Source organism: Schistocerca piceifrons, chromosome 4, assembly GCF_021461385.2.
Source record: "Schistocerca piceifrons isolate TAMUIC-IGC-003096 chromosome 4, iqSchPice1.1, whole genome shotgun sequence".
Lineage (NCBI taxonomy): Eukaryota > Metazoa > Arthropoda > Insecta > Orthoptera > Acrididae > Schistocerca > Schistocerca piceifrons.
In genome coordinates, this window is record NC_060141.1 from 369,638,765 (window position 1) to 369,658,196 (window position 19,432).

A 19,432-nucleotide genomic window follows, 5' to 3' on the forward strand; every position below is an offset into this window, starting at 1 on the left:
GGGTGGAAGTAAATTTATGCACGACTTTCAAGACACAAAAAGAAAACAAGATTGTTTTTCAATGTACACAATGCCACTTTTTGGTATATAAATGAATAAACTGTCATCCTTATTTCAAAAAGGTTCTTAAATATTATGCAGCTGATGTAATGTTGTTTTACTCTGTTTGAGGAGCCTGGAAAACTATGCAGTGGAGCAAAATCAGTGCCAAATGCCACGGCTGTTGGGGTAGTGTGTACTCAAAGATACTAGCAGCTGCTATTTGCTAGGATATAATGGCCATCGAAGTATGCTTCACAAAAAATTATGCACGTCAGAAGCATGGAAAAAACCAAATACATACCATAATTTTATATAAATAGAGAGTACTTAATTTTGTTCTACTTCTGATGCATCATAACTCTAAGAACTCACAAGGAAACATCACCAACTTGGCCTCATATTTCAAGGGGGAAAAGAGCGCATTTGCTGAATATCAGCTTCAGCAACTGATCCTGCATGAAACTGTGACCCACATTTCTGATAGTACACAGTTATGACTTCCTGGAAGCACAGTTTTTATATATGTACATGCACCAGTTGTCACTCCCTCTGCCCCCCTGCAGCCACTTAATGCCCAAGCGCAAAGTACTGCACAGTGGAGTGAATAAGAGGTTTGTGACATACCGTTTTGACACTGGTAACATACTTTGTTCATTATGTCAAACTGAGCAGTTTCTAAGATGTAGCTGCTGCTGGAGATATCCTTACTTTGAACACTTTTACACTGCAATTCACAAATGCAGTGTAAATGAATGAAACAGGTACGTTTGTCATCAAAGAAGTAGTGTAGTACCATGTAATTATTAACATCACTGATGTTCAATATTTTCTTTTTGAATTTTAAAGCTGGCACTGTTAAAGTGAAGTACATTTGTTGGGATGTGCTATTCCTTAACTATTTTTCTGGTAAAATAATGTGTGTTCTCAAACAATATTTCAAAACACGTTGGCCAGATGTGTCCACCTCCACCTTCCTCTTCTCTCACCTTTAATATTCTGCAAACAGGGGAGTTCTGGTTGTTAGTCTACTGTACAGTACTTTATGTTCATGCATTAGGTGGCTGAAATGGGCCAAAGTGTGTGACAAAAAACTGGTGTGCACAAAAATTTGGATATATGTTCAGAAGCTCAGAACAGCCTGTTATCAGAATTAGAGCCCAAATTTTCATGCAGGATCGATTGCTGGGGTTGATATATTGCATATGTGCTTCTTTCCTTCTTGAAATATATGGTCAAGCTGGTGATGTTTCCTTGTCAGACAACGGCATTGTTGTTGTGGTCTTCAGCCCATGCTGGGTTGATGCACCTCTGTGTGTTATCCTATTCCAGATACAACTCTCCATCTTGACAGAACTAATGCTGAAACTTTCTGGCAGATTAAAACTGTGTGTTGGACCAAGACTCGAACTCGAGACCTTTGCCTTTCGCGGACAAGAGCTCTACCAACTGAGCTAGCAAAGCATGACTCACACCCCGTCCTCACAGCTTCACTTCTGCCAGTACCTCAGTACCTTCCAAACTTTACAGAAGCTCTCCTGCAAAAGTTTGGAAGGTAGGAGACGAGGTACTGGCAGAAGTGAAGCTGTGAGGACGGGGCGTGAGTGGTGCTTGGGTAGCTCAATTGGCAAAGCACTTGCCCGCGAAAGGCAAAGGTCCCGAGTTCGAGTCTCGGTCCGGCACACAGTTTTAATCTGCCAGGAAGTTTAATATCAGCGCACACTCCGCTGCAGAGTGAAAATCTCATTCTAGAACTAATGCTACCTACAGCCATTTCAACCTGCTTACTGTAGTCAAGCCTTAGTCTCCCTCTACAATTTTTATAAGCCCTCCCCCCCCCCCCTCCCACCCCCACCCACCCACATTTCCCTCCATTACCATACTGAAAATTCCTTGGTGTCTCTGCCTCCAGATATGCCCTATTATTCAATCATTTATTTTAGTCAGGCTGTGCCATAAATTTCTCCTCTACCCAATTTAATTCAGTAACTAATCATTGGTTATTTGATCTGTCCATCTAATATCCAGCATTCTCCTATAGCACCACATTTCAGAAGCTTCTATCCTCTTCCTGTTTGAACTGCTTGCTATCCATGTTTCACTCCATATAAGGCTGCACCAACAACACACAAGTTAGGACACTTCATTTTATATTTGATGCTAACAAATTTTTCTTTTCCAGAAATGCTTCCCTTATTATTACCAGTTTATAATTTCATATACTCTCTAGTTAGGTTATCATCAGCTATTCTGATGCCCAAACAGAAAACTCATCTCATTTCCTAATCTAACTCCCTCAGCATTTCCCGATTTGTTTCTACTACATCGATAATAATATCATAAATACGAAAGTCATGCTGTCTGTTATGCTTTCATGAATAAACCACTGAACCAATTTTGATGAAATTTGGTATGGAGATAGTTTGGACACCAAGGAAGAACATAGGCTATTTTAGAAAGTATGTAGTGCATGATATTTATTGATTTGAGGAATATGACATGAAATATGGAACAATAATTACCCTTTGAAAAAGATATTTCTTCTTTAACTTTTGAACTGTATCATATTTATGGATATGCTTTTATTGTTTGATACACTGTACATAATACAATTCAACAAAATGAATACAGTACTTATACAATCCTCAACATGCCTAACCCATACTTCTATACTAATCATTCACAGGACTGTCACATTTTAGCTGCTGGCAGTCACATAACTTATAGCTTCTGAGACGCTTGAAGACTCGCAACAATGTCCTTTAAATGCTGTATGACAAACAAAGAGATGTCACGCTTTTATATGCAGAAAGTGAGAGGTATTTACTGAGGCTGTATTGGATTATGGTACGCAAGCGCAGACACAGGTAAAAGACAGAAGTGTGAGGGCAGCTGATTTATTGCACATACAAATGCTAAAAAATTCACACTACACAGAACTACAATTTATTTATTTTCATTATTCATTAGTTTATTGCTATTTAATAGTTTTAGGAAGTCCACATTTCATTTTAGTACCATCGTCATCACTCATCATAACTAAACTACTGATAAGCATGGTCTTTTGGTAAGCATTGCTGACCCTTGATCACAGGGTTCCGGGTTCAATGCCCAGATCGGTTGATTTCCTCCCCTGGAGACTTGGTGTGTGGGTGTTGTCTTTATCATCATTCTATCATCATCAATGTGTAAGCCGCTGAATTGGTGTCAAATAAAAAGATTTGCACTAAGCGCCAAACATACCAAATGCGGTCTCCTGACCAATAAAGTCATATGCACATGTCATTTTACAGATATGTGAGCACAGCTGCAGATAACAGATAGTTCCATTATTGCTGTTTTCCTTTGTTGATGTTCCTCCTATAATCTGTTGTGAAGACACTATCCATTCTGACCAACTGTCCTTCTGATTCTCTGCCATCTGACAGAATTACAACGTCATTGGCAAGCCTAAAAGCTTTTATTTCTTTTCTTTGAACTTTAATTCCTTTTTTTTTATTTCTCCATGGTTCTTTTACAGACAGTTCAATATAGGGGTATTGGGGTAGGTTACAATCCTGTTTCATTTCCTTCTTGACTACTGCTTCCTTTTCATGTCCTTTGACTGATATGACTACAGTCAGTTTTCTGTACAAGTTATAGATAGCGTTTTCCTCCCTGTATCTTACTCCTGGTGCTCATTCAAAATTTCAAAGAATGTGTTCCAGTCAGCATCATCAAAAATCTTTCTCAAATTCTACATTATTCTCGAAGTCTGAGGGTATTTTGCTTGTCGCATAAGAGTTGCACATCAAATTGAATAATTCCATCATGGATCTCGGAAATTCTGAAGGAATATCATCAACTCCTGGGTCTTAGTTTCAACTGAGGGTTTTCAGTGCACTGTCAAATTCTTCCTGCAGTATCATATCTAATCTTCATTCTTTTTCTGTAACACTGTCTTGTAGTTAATTTCTCTTATATAGTACTTCTTTATATTCCTACTACCTTCTCTGCTTAGTGTCAGAGGTCATGATACCAATACAGGTGCTTCTCTCTTCTCCAAAGATCACTTTACCATTGACTAAGGATGATATTTCCCTTTTCAATAGTCAAGGATTGACTCTAACATATTTTTTAAAGGAATTTTCAAGTCCATTCTCCTTCATATAAAAATTTCATTGCTACAGTACTGGCACTGTAAGCAGAATATACACCGAAGGAATGTGCATGATCAAGACAATTTTTCATATTTTCAAAGGAGATGGATGGACTACCCATGGTTTTCTTTCACGTCTGTCATTAAACTGCCAATTCTTTTGTATGCAAAAGAAACACTTCTTTTTGAAATATCACTTGACATACACAAGCACATAAAGACATGCAGTATGCATCTATTACTCACTAATACTTTTCAGTCAAAATGCTTCTTAAGGAATTATTTTGGGCTGAGATCAGATTCAACAATGATTGATGGCCCAATATCACTACTTGAGTATCAAGGGAGATATATTACCTACTAAGACAAGGCTGAACTTACCTAGTGTTATCAATTCCACAAGACATGCAGTTTCTGGAAGGCTCTGTACATGACTTCCTTCACTTGATCAAGTAATGGTATGATTTCAGCTACTTCATTTGACAAGGAAAAAAAATCTGACATCATACCCCTGGGTAAGGCCTATTATCATGAGAGGAGCACAATCCCATTACTAAATAGAAAGAAAGCCTCAGATCCTGAAAGAATCGCTTTCAAGGTTTCACACAGGGGTGTTAAGAGAATTTAAAGTTGCCCATCACACAAAACAACACACATGAAACTATAAGTACATGCCAAATGTGCTACTAAAATCATATTAGTTTACATTAAAATATGTTCAAACTGTTGCTGCCTTTGGTCACTACATACCCTAAGGTTTTGTAGATGCCTTAAGTCATCTGGTAACTTTGAAAGAGAATTGTTATGAAGATCCAGCACTTGCAGAAGTGAAAGGTCAGCCAGATTCCCTCCTCCAGATAGAGATGTCAAATGGTTGTCCTAAAAGGAAAAAACAGAATACTAAAGCTACGAAACAACATACATGGAACAGTAAAGAATATTTTCATGGTGCAAACAAATTATTCCGATAAACAGATGAGCTGAATTAAACTTCTGGATATAACACAGACGTGCTCTTTCCTATAGCCTGTGTCCCACAAAATTTTTACTATAGTATGAGCTACCTTTTGCATTATGAACTTATTTTAAGCATAATATCAATAATATGAAAGAAATTACGCAGAACATCAGTGGATATGTATTTGTAATTGGGTATGCATTTAGTTTCAGAATCTAGCAAGTTGACGGATAGCTAACATATGTAAGTTCTTTTAACTGGGTTAAATACTCACATATTTTGTGCACTGCACTTGAATATTTCATTCAACCCAGAAATGAAATTGTTACATAAATTTCTTGGTTACAGTTTTGTACTAATTAAATTTAATGATGCCTCCTCCCAACATTAGCTTCCTTTGAAGTATTCCCCTAAATAGATTTATAATGCGGAAATTGATTTTACAATTACACAGTTTGGTTAAGAACTGCCATGTTGTGTTAGTCAGCTATATATTTTTCCTCTTCAACATACTGTAAAGTTAGTTTGGAAATGCAGTATCTGATCCTAGCTTTATTATGGAAAAGGTTTTTGTTAATATTTTTAATATCCAATTAAATACATTAATCCTGTCTGGCTTGATTCTACAGGTACAAAAACATATGCATTTTCTATTTTCGTTCTTTCTAATAGATCAGAAAATGCAATTCTTGAGAACCACTAAAGCATAACACAGAGCCAAGTTTATTTCAGTAAAATATACAGGACATGCAAAACTGAGCTTTCAGTCAATTATCTCTTGCATACTAATCAAAAATTAAGCAACTCTTCATGCAATAATTTCCTAAGAACTACTTTTTCCCTTAAGAAAAAGTTTACTCAGTTACCACAGATAAATTTTACGGAGGAAACAATATCCCTATCTCTTTAATCATCACAAGTGGCATATTCTTGTGTGTACACAGCTACCTCTAGTTACACGTGTCCACTAAAGACATCAGTTTAATATAAGTTTTGGCTTGGAACTCATCTGTAAATCCACAAAAGGGAAAGAAAGGCAATTTCTTTTTTGTACACCGTACATAATCATTAACAATAATAACAGTTAGCGCTTGCTTGCCATTTCCAAGCATAACAATCTTAAAGTCCTCTGTGTGAGGCACTTTGCTTGGTTGATATTTTACATTCCAGAAAATGTTTGCCTCCAATGACAACAAACAGATTGCTTAGGAAACAGTGTCGTCAAGTGCCAAATGCCAGTAACTTGACCATGCTTCACACCTCGCAGAACGATCTATCTGTATCTTTCTTTCATTTCAAATACCATTCCTATAGAAATGATAGTGGGATAAGGATTTGTGACAATGGTTTAAAATACATTATCACAAAATGATCCAAATTGGCGAGTGTATTATGTAAGTTTTTGATGTCATCTTTTCCAAATGTGGCCTTGCCAGAAAAAAAAGGTAGGGGTGTGTGTGTGTGTGTGTGTGTGTGTGTGTGTGTGTGTGTGTGTGTGTGTAGATCATTTCTGTTTCTTGTTTTGTAGTTAGTTATGAACTTGATTATTCAGTGCTGAAAATCCTTGGCAAGTTTTCAAAAAGCACACACATATCCATCAACATATGAGTCAGGAAGTGTAATTGTTTTAAATCCTTTAAATTTTTTCTGCGTGGCTTTCTTTGGGAAGTGCTTTCATTATTGTGATAGCCCTTTTTTTGGAGTTTGGAAGTGTTTTGCCATACCTGTATTTCACAGCAAATCACAGCAGATATAAGCAAACAATAGGTACACAACCACAATTCAATGCTGCAACAGTCCTAGCATTCTTAGCACATAGCAATGTTTACTTAGCACTTTATTCAAAACTTGCCGATGCTTTTCCTACTTCAGATGCCCATCCATCGATATTGTTAGAATTTTTTGCACAGAGCTTGTGCAATAGTGTTGTTCCATAATTCAGCTCTTTTGCTGCTTCTAACTTTACTATTTTTCCTTTATTTATGATCAAAGTGTTACCCCTAAACCAGTTTCCATCTCAACCCCCCCCCCCCCCTTACACACACACACACACACACACACACACACACACACACACACACACAGAGTGCATGCCCCCTGAGTTCTGAGACACTAAATAAAAGGTATTTCTTGCCTTCAAGACCTTTGTACTATCTGTTACCTACCAGTTGATCTTGAGCTTGTCACTCTTTGTTCATAGTGCAGTCTGCACATGTAGAAATGTTGGAACTAAGATCACCAATAAACAACATAATTCTAGCAATAGGTCTTCTCAATCCATTTTTCAAGTATTTATCTTTACACTACTATATCATTAGTTACAGTTTTTATTTAAATTTTAATATGTCACACATTAATTTTCAGCACATTCCTAGTACATGCCAAGAATATCAGTTTCTTGTTATATCTGTCGTACTCTATGAAGTACTTGATCAAACCAAAATTTTGTAAAGATTAAAATCTTTGCAGGACATTTTATAAGGAGGCTGACGAGTATTTTGATATGAAAAAATTTAGTAAAAAGAGGTAAGAAGGTAGTTATCAGAGAATGAGAATACTGTGAAGGTTAACACTGGTCAGAAATATTTGTGACTAAATTTTACCATGTATATTCAAGAACAAGAAACAGAAAAATTGTACAGAGGTTGAAATCACATCCAAGGAAAACAAGATTACTCCACAGTCCCAGAAAGTACTTTTGTTGCCGTCACAGCATTGGTCACCATCAATCATCGTTTACATCCTTTCCTGTCCTTTTCATGTAACATATTGATACTATTCCACTTTATTGCTATTGCAATATCTGTATTCCAAATGTCTTTATTCCTGATGTTTTTTCTTAGTATTTCAATCCTGTGCAGCAAAATATTCCCAGCAAGAGTATTTTTTATGTTTCATTTGCCCAATATCTATCATTCAAGTCAACAGAGCACTCTTACCAAACCACTTTACACTCTCTCTTCTCAACATGTGTAGAAATATTAATGGACAGACACAATGCTTTGTTGCAGATTTTTCTATCAATGCAGCATTGTTGCTTCCTACAACAGTTTAAGATTATGAGTGTAACAGTTCTTAGTAACAAGAGCCTCAGCACCCTAAGAATAAAGTTGAGAGACGACTGTAATAAGTACAACCTTTAACTGTGCAACAGAAATGAGGTACACGTCTTCCACAAGTTTCAGAATACTTTTAGATGCCTGAAAGAAAGAACTACTGTTGTGCTTGTCACTCTTGTTCACAGCGTAGTGGTATTAGGGAGTCACATTTTTTGATGAGCACATGGGCTGTGACTTTAAGGATCTACTCTTCTTTAATAAGTGAAAGTTTTCATACAAATATACTTGTTGGTTGATTGATTTTTTTATTTGGTCCCATTTGATTACACTATGTACAGAGTGTGTACTAGAAATCTAATGACTTGTTCAGCTTAATGTAATGTCTTAAAGCATTTATCCTACATATTACAACATAAGGCATTAAGATGGAAATAATGATAGCACTAGAGTATACATTTTTTTCCTCTAACAATATTTGGTCCTTAAAGTTATTTACATGACTACCGAGTAGACATACAAAAATATGTGTTTCATACAATATATTCAAATGATAGGGATCACATACAAACACTGGAAAGTGAAGAAACATATCTGAAAGAAGCATATACTCCTCTACACTATAAAATTCTTTTTACATTAAATAACCATTTAGAAGTTTCTGGAATGTCTTTTCATTTATGTTGTCCTATAGACTCTTATGAAGACATTTTACCAGATATTCAGCTGAGTAAAATGGCAAATTTCGAATTAGCCAACAGCTTTCGCAGATGAGAGAAATCACATGGAGAATCTTGCATACTTACTCATTCTAATGAAGAGTGTATATTTGCAAGCTGCTGTATCAAGTTGGGGAACCTAAATGACATAGTAGTTTCTATTTGTAGAGTACCAGAGAAAGCTACAATTGAAGCTTTTCTGGTGAAATTTCATTGCCTGCTTGAAAAGCTCACAGAAGAAAAAAGATAGTAATAGCTGCTAACTTCAATATTAATATCATAGCTGAAAGCAATGACATGCCCACTGACTTAATAAAAAAACTTTGGCTTCAAAATAAACTTCATGCAACCCACTAGAGTAAATGCACAGTATATTGATAATATTCTAATAAATCGTGTTCGAGACATTTATAAATTTTGTAGAGGTTTAGGAATCTCTGACCACTCTGCATTATTCACTCAAATACCAAAAATTAACAAAAAAATTTCATGTAACAAAAGCCATGGAAAGGAACTTCAATGAAAGAAATTCAGTTACATTTAGAAATAAGTTAAGAGAGGTTGTATGGCTGTACAACAGGTGTATTTTGAGTATTAGTAACTTTAACAATTCTTTATGCAATTTTCCTGAAATATTTACTGAAACTTTTCCACTTAGAATCACATGTAACAAAACGACTAATAAACTTAAATGGGTAACTGAGGGTATAAAAACTTCCAATGCCAGGAAGAGGAAACTCCACAGTGAACTGAAATATAATAAAAACAGACATTTTACTGAGTATGTTCATCATTGTGAAGCTATATTTTAAAAAAGTTGTGAAGGCAGACAAGCAAATGGCAAACATTAAATTCACTGTACAACATAAAACAAAAGCAGTGTGGTACATTGTCAAATCAGGGTTGGGTTTTAAGAGTTAGTAATAATGAAATAATTATGATTTAAGTAGGTGATAACTTTATTGTAACCCCATATCAAATATCAGTGTGTTTAAATGAATTCTTCAAAAATTTGGGAAAGTCAGATATTGATATAATAGAGTAAAGAAAATCCCTTTGGACTCCACCAAGAAGCTAAGTATCTTACAGATTTTAAAAAAGTCACACTAAAGTATGCAGAAAATGCTACATCATCATTAAAAAAAAAAAAAAAAAAACACTCTCTGCTGGGTGGGAAGGGATATCCACTAAAGTGATTAAAACAGTGTGTGACGTAATAGCACCTCCCTTAACTAAAATATTCAACCACTCTTTTAAACAGGAATGCTTTCCAAGTGTTTTGAAGTATGCCGAAGTCAGACTTCTGTTCAAGTAAAGGTCGAAGAAAGACATAAGAAACTGTTATCCTATTTCTATTATTCCAGTCCTGTCAAAAGTGAAAATAACTGCAAACCAGGTCAAAATTTTTTTCGTAAAAAATGATATTACTACAAATAACCAATTTGGATTTCAAATAACCAATTTGGATTTCAATCAGGAAAAAACACATTGGAGCAGTGAATAACTTTATTGAAAAGATATGCAAATCATTGGATCAGAAAAGTAAAGTTGCAGGTATTTTCTGTGAACTCGCAAAAGGATTTGACTCCATGAACCATGACTTGCTTGTCTACAAATCAGACAAAATGGGATATTAAGGACAATGCTCTAAACTGTCTCACATAATACTTGCACAACAGCAAACAAAGCATACTGGATACCTTAGAAATCTGGTTCTAGTTGAATGGGTTGAATCTGAACACTGCAAAAACCTATATGGTATATTACAAAACCAAACATTCAAAATTTGGGGAACTGAAAAAAAAAACAATATAACAATCAACTTATGAAAGAAGTTGACACAGTCAAATTCCTGGGAGTAAACGTGGCAAAAATGTTAAGCTGGAATACACACATCAACTTCCTATCAAATAAACTGTGCAGTTTTGCATTTGCAATGCAAATACTGGCAGATTCCACTGAATTGAGTACACAAAAAATTGCTTATCATAGTTATGCTGAATCTTATCAGATACGGCAAATTTTTTGGGGAAGGTCAATTTATGTATATTGAATACTGAAACTACAAAATAAAATTGTCAGATACACATGTGCTGCACAGTAAACAGTCTTTTCACCCATTATTGCACAAATTGTAATTCCTTACTGTCCCCCCCCCCCCCCCCATTTACATTTATGAAATTATGATCTCTCTACACAGCAGACAAAAATTATTTGATAACATGAGAAATAAAAACAGTTTTATGGTACACACATTCCAGTTAATTTTATATGCATGGACTCCACAGTATATTGGGATGACAATACATAGCAAGTTAATGACAACAACATATTTAATATGAAGCCATAAATTTTAAAAATTAGTCTACAGCAGAGTCTGTGGGAGAAATGCTACTATTCAATATAAGAATTCATAGAGAATGAAATGATAATCTGAGCAAGGGGTAATTAAGTGTTAGATTTCATTGTATGTGTATATAACAAAATAGTATTATTATTATGCTGCTATTTATTAACATCAACTGTTCTGTGTTTATGCTCAAATTTTACTGCAATTTTGCCCTGTCTCCTGTACCTGAATCAAATGATTTAAGATTATGCATTTTATGGGAGACCAAAGGAAAAAAAAGAAGTAAGTGCTGAGGACTCTTTTCAACAGCTGCCAGTCTGTTTGGAATACTTCTCAGCTGATCTTCACTTCTTGTGTCATATGTATGAACGTCTATTTTTTGGTGGTGTTTGGAGAGTAGGAGTGAGCTACTGGTGAAAATACAGATCGTGGGTCATACATGGGTAGATCAGTTGGTAAAGCACTTGCTCGCAAAAGGTGAAGTGCCCGAGTTCAAGTAATGGTCTGGTACACTGTTTTAATCTACTAGGAACTTTCATATCAGCCCAAATACTGTTCCAGAGTGAAAATTTCGTTCTGGAGTAAAGCTAATTTTTATCTGGAAATCTCTTAATGATTTCCCTTACTATAAATTTTGCATATCAGACAACTGGAATTACAAAAACATTATTAATAATAATCTTACTGTTGATAGCTTATTACAGAAACAGGCTCCATCAAACAAACAGCAATTTAGTTGAATTAATATATACACAACAAAAATGGTTAGTTACTGATATTACAATTAACATATTCTTTTACTACACAGAATCAATTGGAAATTGATTACTCGTATATTCTTTGTTTAAACTGAAGTTCTGGAATATCTTGTACAACTAATGACAGTTTTCTAAATAATTTATGTCCTTTGAGCTCAAAGTTGTTAACAGGTCTTGATAATCTATGATGTGACTGTCCATAATATAGAATATAAGTCGGTTTATTGTTTCTTGTACAGTACACTTCTGTTCGCTGACAAAAATTGTTAATAAATACAATTTTATTACTGTAAATTTTTTTGGTCAGTGTGCAGTGTGCTTTACACAAAGACCTAATAATTTCTCTAATGGCTTTCTTCTGCAATAAGAGGATACTGTGTTAATTGCATTGCCCTGGAAGATAACATATGGCATAACATTTTAAAAATAATGATAAGATGTTCTAACATGTATTACTGGGCATGTAGTTCTTTAGACATGTTACCAAATAAATTACTCTAGAGAATATATCACTACTATACCTTACACACTGCCCCATGATAAGTCATCTAACTTGAAAGAAATAATATCACAGGGGTTTTTCTTTTTCATTGACACCAAAATCAATTTGCTGTAATCTGTTGTACCATCAACACAATTTTTCTGACTACTGAGATAATTATTTCTGTGCCTGGATGTTGTCATCTGCATATAACATTGTACTAATCTTATAAAGAAGGACAGGTCATCAATTGCCAGAAATGAAAAAAGGTCTCAACACACATCCCTGTGAAACACTTACAGTGATTTTTATTCTATATACATAGATCTTTCATCAACTACAAAGATAAACTAGCTTATAGTTCTCTAGTTTACAATTTTAACAGTTGTAAGTTGTTGCTTCAATGCAACAAAAATCCAAGTTGGATAGGTTGGTTGGTTGGATGTTTGAGGTTTAAGGGACCAAACAGCAAGGTCATCAGTCCCTTGTTTCAAATATGCGCCATTCCGCTAATGGGACAACTCAGTTAAGTCAGAACAATAAAACGGAAAAAGGGAAAAAACGTAAAAAGGCAGTCATGTTGTCATTGGTAAAAAACAAAATGAGGGAAGTCGGCAAGAGAACGAACCCAACACTATGCTGAAGCAGCATAGGCAAGACCACCTGTGACTTAAAAGGTACAACTGCTATAATGTAGAAAGTACGTATGGGAATAGAAAGACTAACCAAGCCTTAAACCAAAAAAAAGGTAAAAACAGAGTAAAAGGGGAAGAAAAGAGGAATTCGGTCAGGGAGGTGAATCAGGAATCTCCGAACACTGCTTACAGTGGGAGACACCCAAACACTCACCGCCCTGCCCCAACACCAGAGAGAGATTAAAAACCTTAAAACTGAGAATAAAAACCACTTTCCCCGGAGGAAACCGAGAACCAGAGAGACCATCCGGGAATCGTCAGCCAACATCAAAGGTAAAGTGTGGGGGAGTCTGTACTTAGCACGCAGAGCCAAAAGAAAGGAGCATTCAACCAAAATGTGGGCTACTGACTGGAAGGCTCCACAACCACATAGTGGGGATGGCTCATCACGCAAAAGAAAACCATGGGTCAACCGAGTATGGCCAATGCGGAGACGACACAGTGTGGTTGAGTCCTTTCGGGAGATGCGAAAGGAAGAACACCACGGGCCTTGTGTCACCTTAATTGCACGAAGTTTATTAGACAGGGGAGAAGCCTCCCAAGAATTGGTCCATGACTGTGCGAAGTGGGATTTGATGTGAAGCCGTAAATCCGCTGTAGGAGGGGCTACAGAAAACGGGGGGTCAGTAACTGTTCCCCCAGCCAAACAATCAGCGAGCTCATTACCCGGGATACCCACATGGCCAGGGACCCAAAGGAAGTCAATAGAACAAGCAGCACGGTGAATATCAGCGAGATGGTCATGAATGGCAGAGACCAAGGGATGGCGTGAAAAACACCGATCAATAGCAAGAAGGCCACTCATCGAGTCCGTGCATAACAAAACGCGGTTGTGTTGGGACTGTTTAATAAAGGTAAGGGCCTGGGAAATTGCCATCAATTCTGCAGTAAACACCCCACATGTAGGTGGCAGCAGATGACTTTCCGTTCCAACAGAGGACGTGAAGGCATACCCAACATGATCAGCAGATTTAGAGCCATCAGTGTAAAAAACAACAGCATCCCGAAACTCCCATAAAATTTGGCGGAAAAAGGAATGGAACACCACCGGGGGGATGGAATCTTTCGGATCTCGGCGGAGATCCATCCGAATTCGAGGCCGAGGAACTAACCAAGGAGGGGTGGAGGGAAGGGAGCAAGGAAGACAGGACAAAGAAGGAAGCTGAAAATCACGGCAAAGAGACGCAAGGTGCAGCCCAACTGGTAAACCCGCCCGAGGGCGGGAGTCGGGTGGGCGACGTCCATGGTCTGGGAACAGGATAGAATAGGAAGGATGAGTGGGAGAGGAACGGATAGTGAGTGCATAAGACACCAGAAGCTGGGACCGCCGAACAGAAAAGGGGGGGGGGGGGGATCCCAGCTTCAACCAGGAGACTATCAACAGGGCTAGTAGGGAAGGTACCGGTGGCCAAACGGATACCACGATGGTGGACTGGATCCAGCACGTGCAGTGTGGAAGGAGCAGCTGAACCATAAACTTGACAACCATAGTCCAAGCGAGACAGAACTAGAGCACGATAAAGACGGAGGAGGAGGGAACGGTCCGCACCCCAAGAGGAGTGGGCAAGGAAGCGAAGGACATTGAGTTTACGGAAACATCCTACCTTCAGGAGTCTGATATGGGGCAGCCAAGTGAGCTTGTTGTCGAAAAGAAGACCCAGGAAACGAAACTGTGGGACCACAGGCAATCGTTGTACAGCGAGATAGAGCTCTGGATAAGGGTGGATCGTAGTACGGTGACAGAAGTGGACCACTCGCGATTTTAAAGGAGAGAATTGAAACCCGTGTGAGAGGGTCCATGCAGAGGCACGCCGTATAGCTACCTGGAGCTGCCGCCCTGCAGATGCCATCGAGGAGGAACTAACCCAAATGCAGAAATCATCCACATACAGGGCAGGGGCGACCAAGGGACCGACAGAGGCCACAAGTCCATCAATAGCAATGAGGAAAAGGAGGACACTCAAGACAGAACCCTGTGGGATGCCCGTCTCCTGGGTCCGTGGAGAACTAAAAGCAGTACCAACTCGAACTCTGAATGACCGATGGATCAGGAACTGGCGGATAAAAATCGGGAGTGGGCCCCGAAGACCCCACTGATGAAGGGTAAGTAAGATGTGATGGCGCCAGGCCGTGTCATAGGCCTTGCGAAGGTCAAAAAACACGACAACCAAATGGCGGCAATGGGAAAAAGCCTGCCGAACTGCGGATTCCAAGCGAAGTAAGTGATCGATTGAAGACCGTCCCTCTCGAAAGCCACACTGGTAAGGCGACAATAGATCCCGAGATTCGAGGACCCAATTGAGCCGACGGGGTACCATCCGTTCAAGCAACTTACAAAGAACATTGGTCAAACTAATTGGCCGATAGCTGTCAACAGATAGGGGGCTCTTACCAGGCTTAAGGACAGGAACCACAATTCTATCCCTCCACTGAGAAGGAAGTCACCCTGGAGCCAGATACGGTTAAATACCCGAAGAAGATGTTGCCGTTGTGGAGCACTGAGATGTTGAAGCAGTTGTTTATGAATGGAATCTGGGCCAGGGGCTGTATCATGAGAAGAAGATGAGCAGAAAGAAATTCCCATTCAGTAAAAGGTTCGTTGTAAGATTCTGACTCACAAGGGGTGAAACATACGGTGGAAGCTTCAGCCAGCTGTTTTTGATGAAGGAAAGCAGCTGGATAGGAGGCTGACGCTGACGCCACTGCAAAATGGGTCGCAAGATGTTCTGCAAGAACTAATGGGTCCGTACAAATGCCATCTGGGAGGTGAAGGCCTGGGAGGGTGGACTGCCGATGGCAACCTTGGAGAGAATGAAGTGTAGCCCATACCCGTGACAGAGGGACAGTAGAACCAAGGGAAGAAACAAATCGTTCCCAACATATCCGCTTACCCTGTTTGATTAAATAACGGGCTTTAGCACGGAGGCGTTTAAAGGTAGTAAGGCTGGCTATGGATGGGTGCCTCTTAAAGTGTTGCAAAGCTCGATGGCGATCACGGATGGCAATGGCAATGGCCGTACTCCACCACGGGACTTGCCGGCGACGAAATGGTCCAGATGAGCGCGGGACAGCAAGGCCAGCAGCGCGAACAATCGCGTCAGACACGTCACGTAGGACGTCATCAATACAACCCGACAGAGAGGGAGAAAACTCGACCTGTGCAGTGTATAGAGGCCAATCGGCGCGGTGGAAAGACCAACGAGGTAACCTGTCCATCGGGGAGCGGGAAGGGAGCGTGATAATCAACGGGAAATGGTCACTATCACAAAGGTCGTCGTGTGGCGACCAGTGTAATGCAGGGAGGAGAGAGGGAGAAGAAAGAGAAAGATCAATGGCAGAAAAGGTACCATGACTGGCACTGAAATGAGTAGGGGAGCCATCATTAAGAAGGCACAGGTCGTGGTCTGCAATAAATTGGTCTATAAGAAGACCTCGTCTAGATGGAAAGGCACTGCCCCACAAAGGATGATGAGCTTTAAAATCCCCAAGGAGGAGGAAGGGAGGAGGAAGTTGCTGAAGAAGGGTGGTTAAGGCAGCAGGTGTAAGAGTCCTGTCAGGAGGGAGATAAAGATTGCAAACTGTGACTGCAGAGTCTACGTGGACCCTAACAGCAACCGCTTCCAATGTAGTTTGGAGAGGAATCCATGTGCTAGCAATGTCTGTACGGACCAATGTACAAACGCCACCAGAAGCCCGCAAGGGTCCGACCCGATTTCGACAGAAAACACGGAACCCACGGAGGGTCGGTGAGTGAGCATCAGTAAAATGAGATTCCTGGAGAACCACACAAGCTGCAGAGTAGGACGAAAGAAGGGATTTCAATTCTGGTAGGTGACGATAGTATCCATTACAATTCCATTGGAGAACCACAAAACGATGGTTTAAATGAGGGCTGAACACGCTAAATCCAGTCATACCGCCGGGTCCCCACCAGTCACCGACAAGGAGGGGGCAACATCCTTGAACGACAGGTCAGAATCCGGTTGTGAAGTCGGGGAAGGGACCTCCGGTGACACCAGAGGCTCTTTGTCCCGGGACTTATGTTTCTTCTTCTTTTCAGGCTGAGATCGAGGAGGGCTGTGTGGCATAAAGGAGCCAGCTGCAGCAAGATCAGGAACAGAAAGAGACCGGGCGCCCTGGGGGCCGACAGACCGCACCTCTCGCGGTCGTTGCACGGCAGCAGACCTTTGGCCTGGAAGGTGCCAGGAAGGGGCATCCCGGGAGACGCGCCCTTGACCGGCAGACGCCGAAGGAGTGGGACACTTCTCTGGCTGGGGAGGGGGAGCAGCGCACATAGGAGAAGGTGTGGGAGCCGCAGGGGAGGGGGGGAGTAGAGAGGGGTCCGGGATGGGGGTAAGGAAGGGGGAGGAAGGGGTGAAGATGTTACCAAGGCGTAACTAGATGTCATGGACACAGGGTGCAGTTGTGCATATTTCTTACGGGCCTCTGTGTAGGTTAAACGATCGAGGGACTTGTACTCCTGTATGTTTTTTTCTTTCTTATATACTGGGCAATCTGGTGAACGTGGAGAATGACTACCATGACAATTTACACATACAGGAGGGGGAACACAGGGACTCCCCTCATGGAGTGGACGTCCACAGTCACCACAGAGAGGGGCCTGGGAACAGCGAGAAGACATGTGGCCAAAACACAAGCACTTAAAACACCTCACAGGAGGTGGGATGTACGGCTTCACACCACAGCGATAGACCATAATCTTAACTTTCTCAGGGAGGGTATCCCCTTCAAAGGCCAGGATAAAGGCACCAGTATCAATACGATTGTCTTTAGAACCCTTCTGAACATGCCGAACAAAGTGAACACCCTGCCGTCCGAGATTGTCCCAAAGTTCCTCATCAGTTTGAAGGATGAGGTCCCTGTGAAAAATCACACCTTGTACCATATTTAGAGACTGGTGAGGGGTAATGGACACAAAAATTGTGCCAAGATGGGTACAGGCACGAAGGGCAGCAGATTGGGCAGCTGAAGCAGTTTTTATCAGCAACGAACCCGACCGCATCTTGCTCAGGGAGTCCACTTCGCCAAACTTGTCTTCAATGTGTTCCACAAAGAACAAAGGTTTGACACTGGTGAAAGTATCTCCATCAGTCCTGGTGCAAACTAGATAACGGGGGAAAGGTTTTGCCCCTAGACGACGGGCCTGACCCTCTTCCCAGGGGGTAGCCATGGAAGGGAAGGCCGAAGGGGCAAGAGAAGCAGCACTTGAGGAATCAGTTCCACGCAGAGAGACGGCCGCAGAAGAACGGCCAGAGTTTTGGACCCGTATGCGTTTCATCTGCATAGCGTCCGCCCTGATACCACCCACTCTGATCAGGGGCTCTCCTCACGGGCGCCACCCAGCCACAGCAAGGGCCGTCTGGCATGGCGGCCATTGCCGGGAGTTCCGATGCTCCAGGATGACGAGCAACCACTCCAAGGCATGCATGAGGAGGTCACAGCTCAGGTATCAGAAGTGTGATCCCTGTGTGTTCAGGGGGCTCAACCAAAAGGGTACATAGCGACCCCACCACACGGGCTGGCTACCGTGCTGGCTATGCACCCTAGCATCAGACAACGACGTAAAAGAAAAGGTGGAATGTACTAAGAGGGCACACGTCGGAGACACTAGGTAAGGTGCTCTTCCCCAAATGGCTCACACTACAGAGGAGAAATTTTGTAATGGAGGTCAAACCCCAGAGGGGGACCAAGGAATGCCAAAAGGAGGAGATGATTATGCAACAAAGCCGAATTGGAAAATCAACAGAACCAGGAGGATAGTGGGGCCAACATAAGCAAGGACACCAAGAGGGAGAGGAGAGGGCGAGGGGAAAGGAGCAAGGAGGGGAAATGAGGGGAAGGGAAAGGAAATGCAGCCCTGGAGAGAAAGAAGGCTGAATGGCTCGGGGCCCCGTGCTCGCCACACACGTATCCACAAAAGAGTTGTGGACCCCCTGGGGGGGGCAAGTTGGATAGGAGGATACATTTTTTAAGCACTTAAAAGACGTTACAGATGTGACTTACATGCAAAACCTTTGATGTCAAATACTTTAAGGATACATTTAATTGGTCAATGGTCTCAATAGTTAATAATTTTTTTCTTAAAGTCATATTGTGCTTCATTATTTTCAGACTTCACAAATCCACACACAACTGTTTTTAAAGGATATCTTCAAATATTTTGTAAAAGCAGGTATGGGTCCTTCCGGATGCCATGAAGGGTACAGGGTGCACCCAT

General features: G+C 40.4%; 1 protein-coding gene across 1 annotated transcript in view; it reads right to left on the minus strand.

Annotated features, from left to right (window-relative positions):
* Positions 1–19,432, minus strand: part of LOC124796392 (E3 ubiquitin-protein ligase LRSAM1-like) — a 178,339-nt gene that overhangs the window by 134,799 nt on the left and 24,108 nt on the right. The window contains exon 3 of the mRNA XM_047260561.1: positions 4,928–5,056. Coding sequence (XP_047116517.1) covers positions 4,928–5,056 — 129 coding nt within the window. The remainder of the gene's footprint in view (positions 1–4,927; positions 5,057–19,432) is intronic.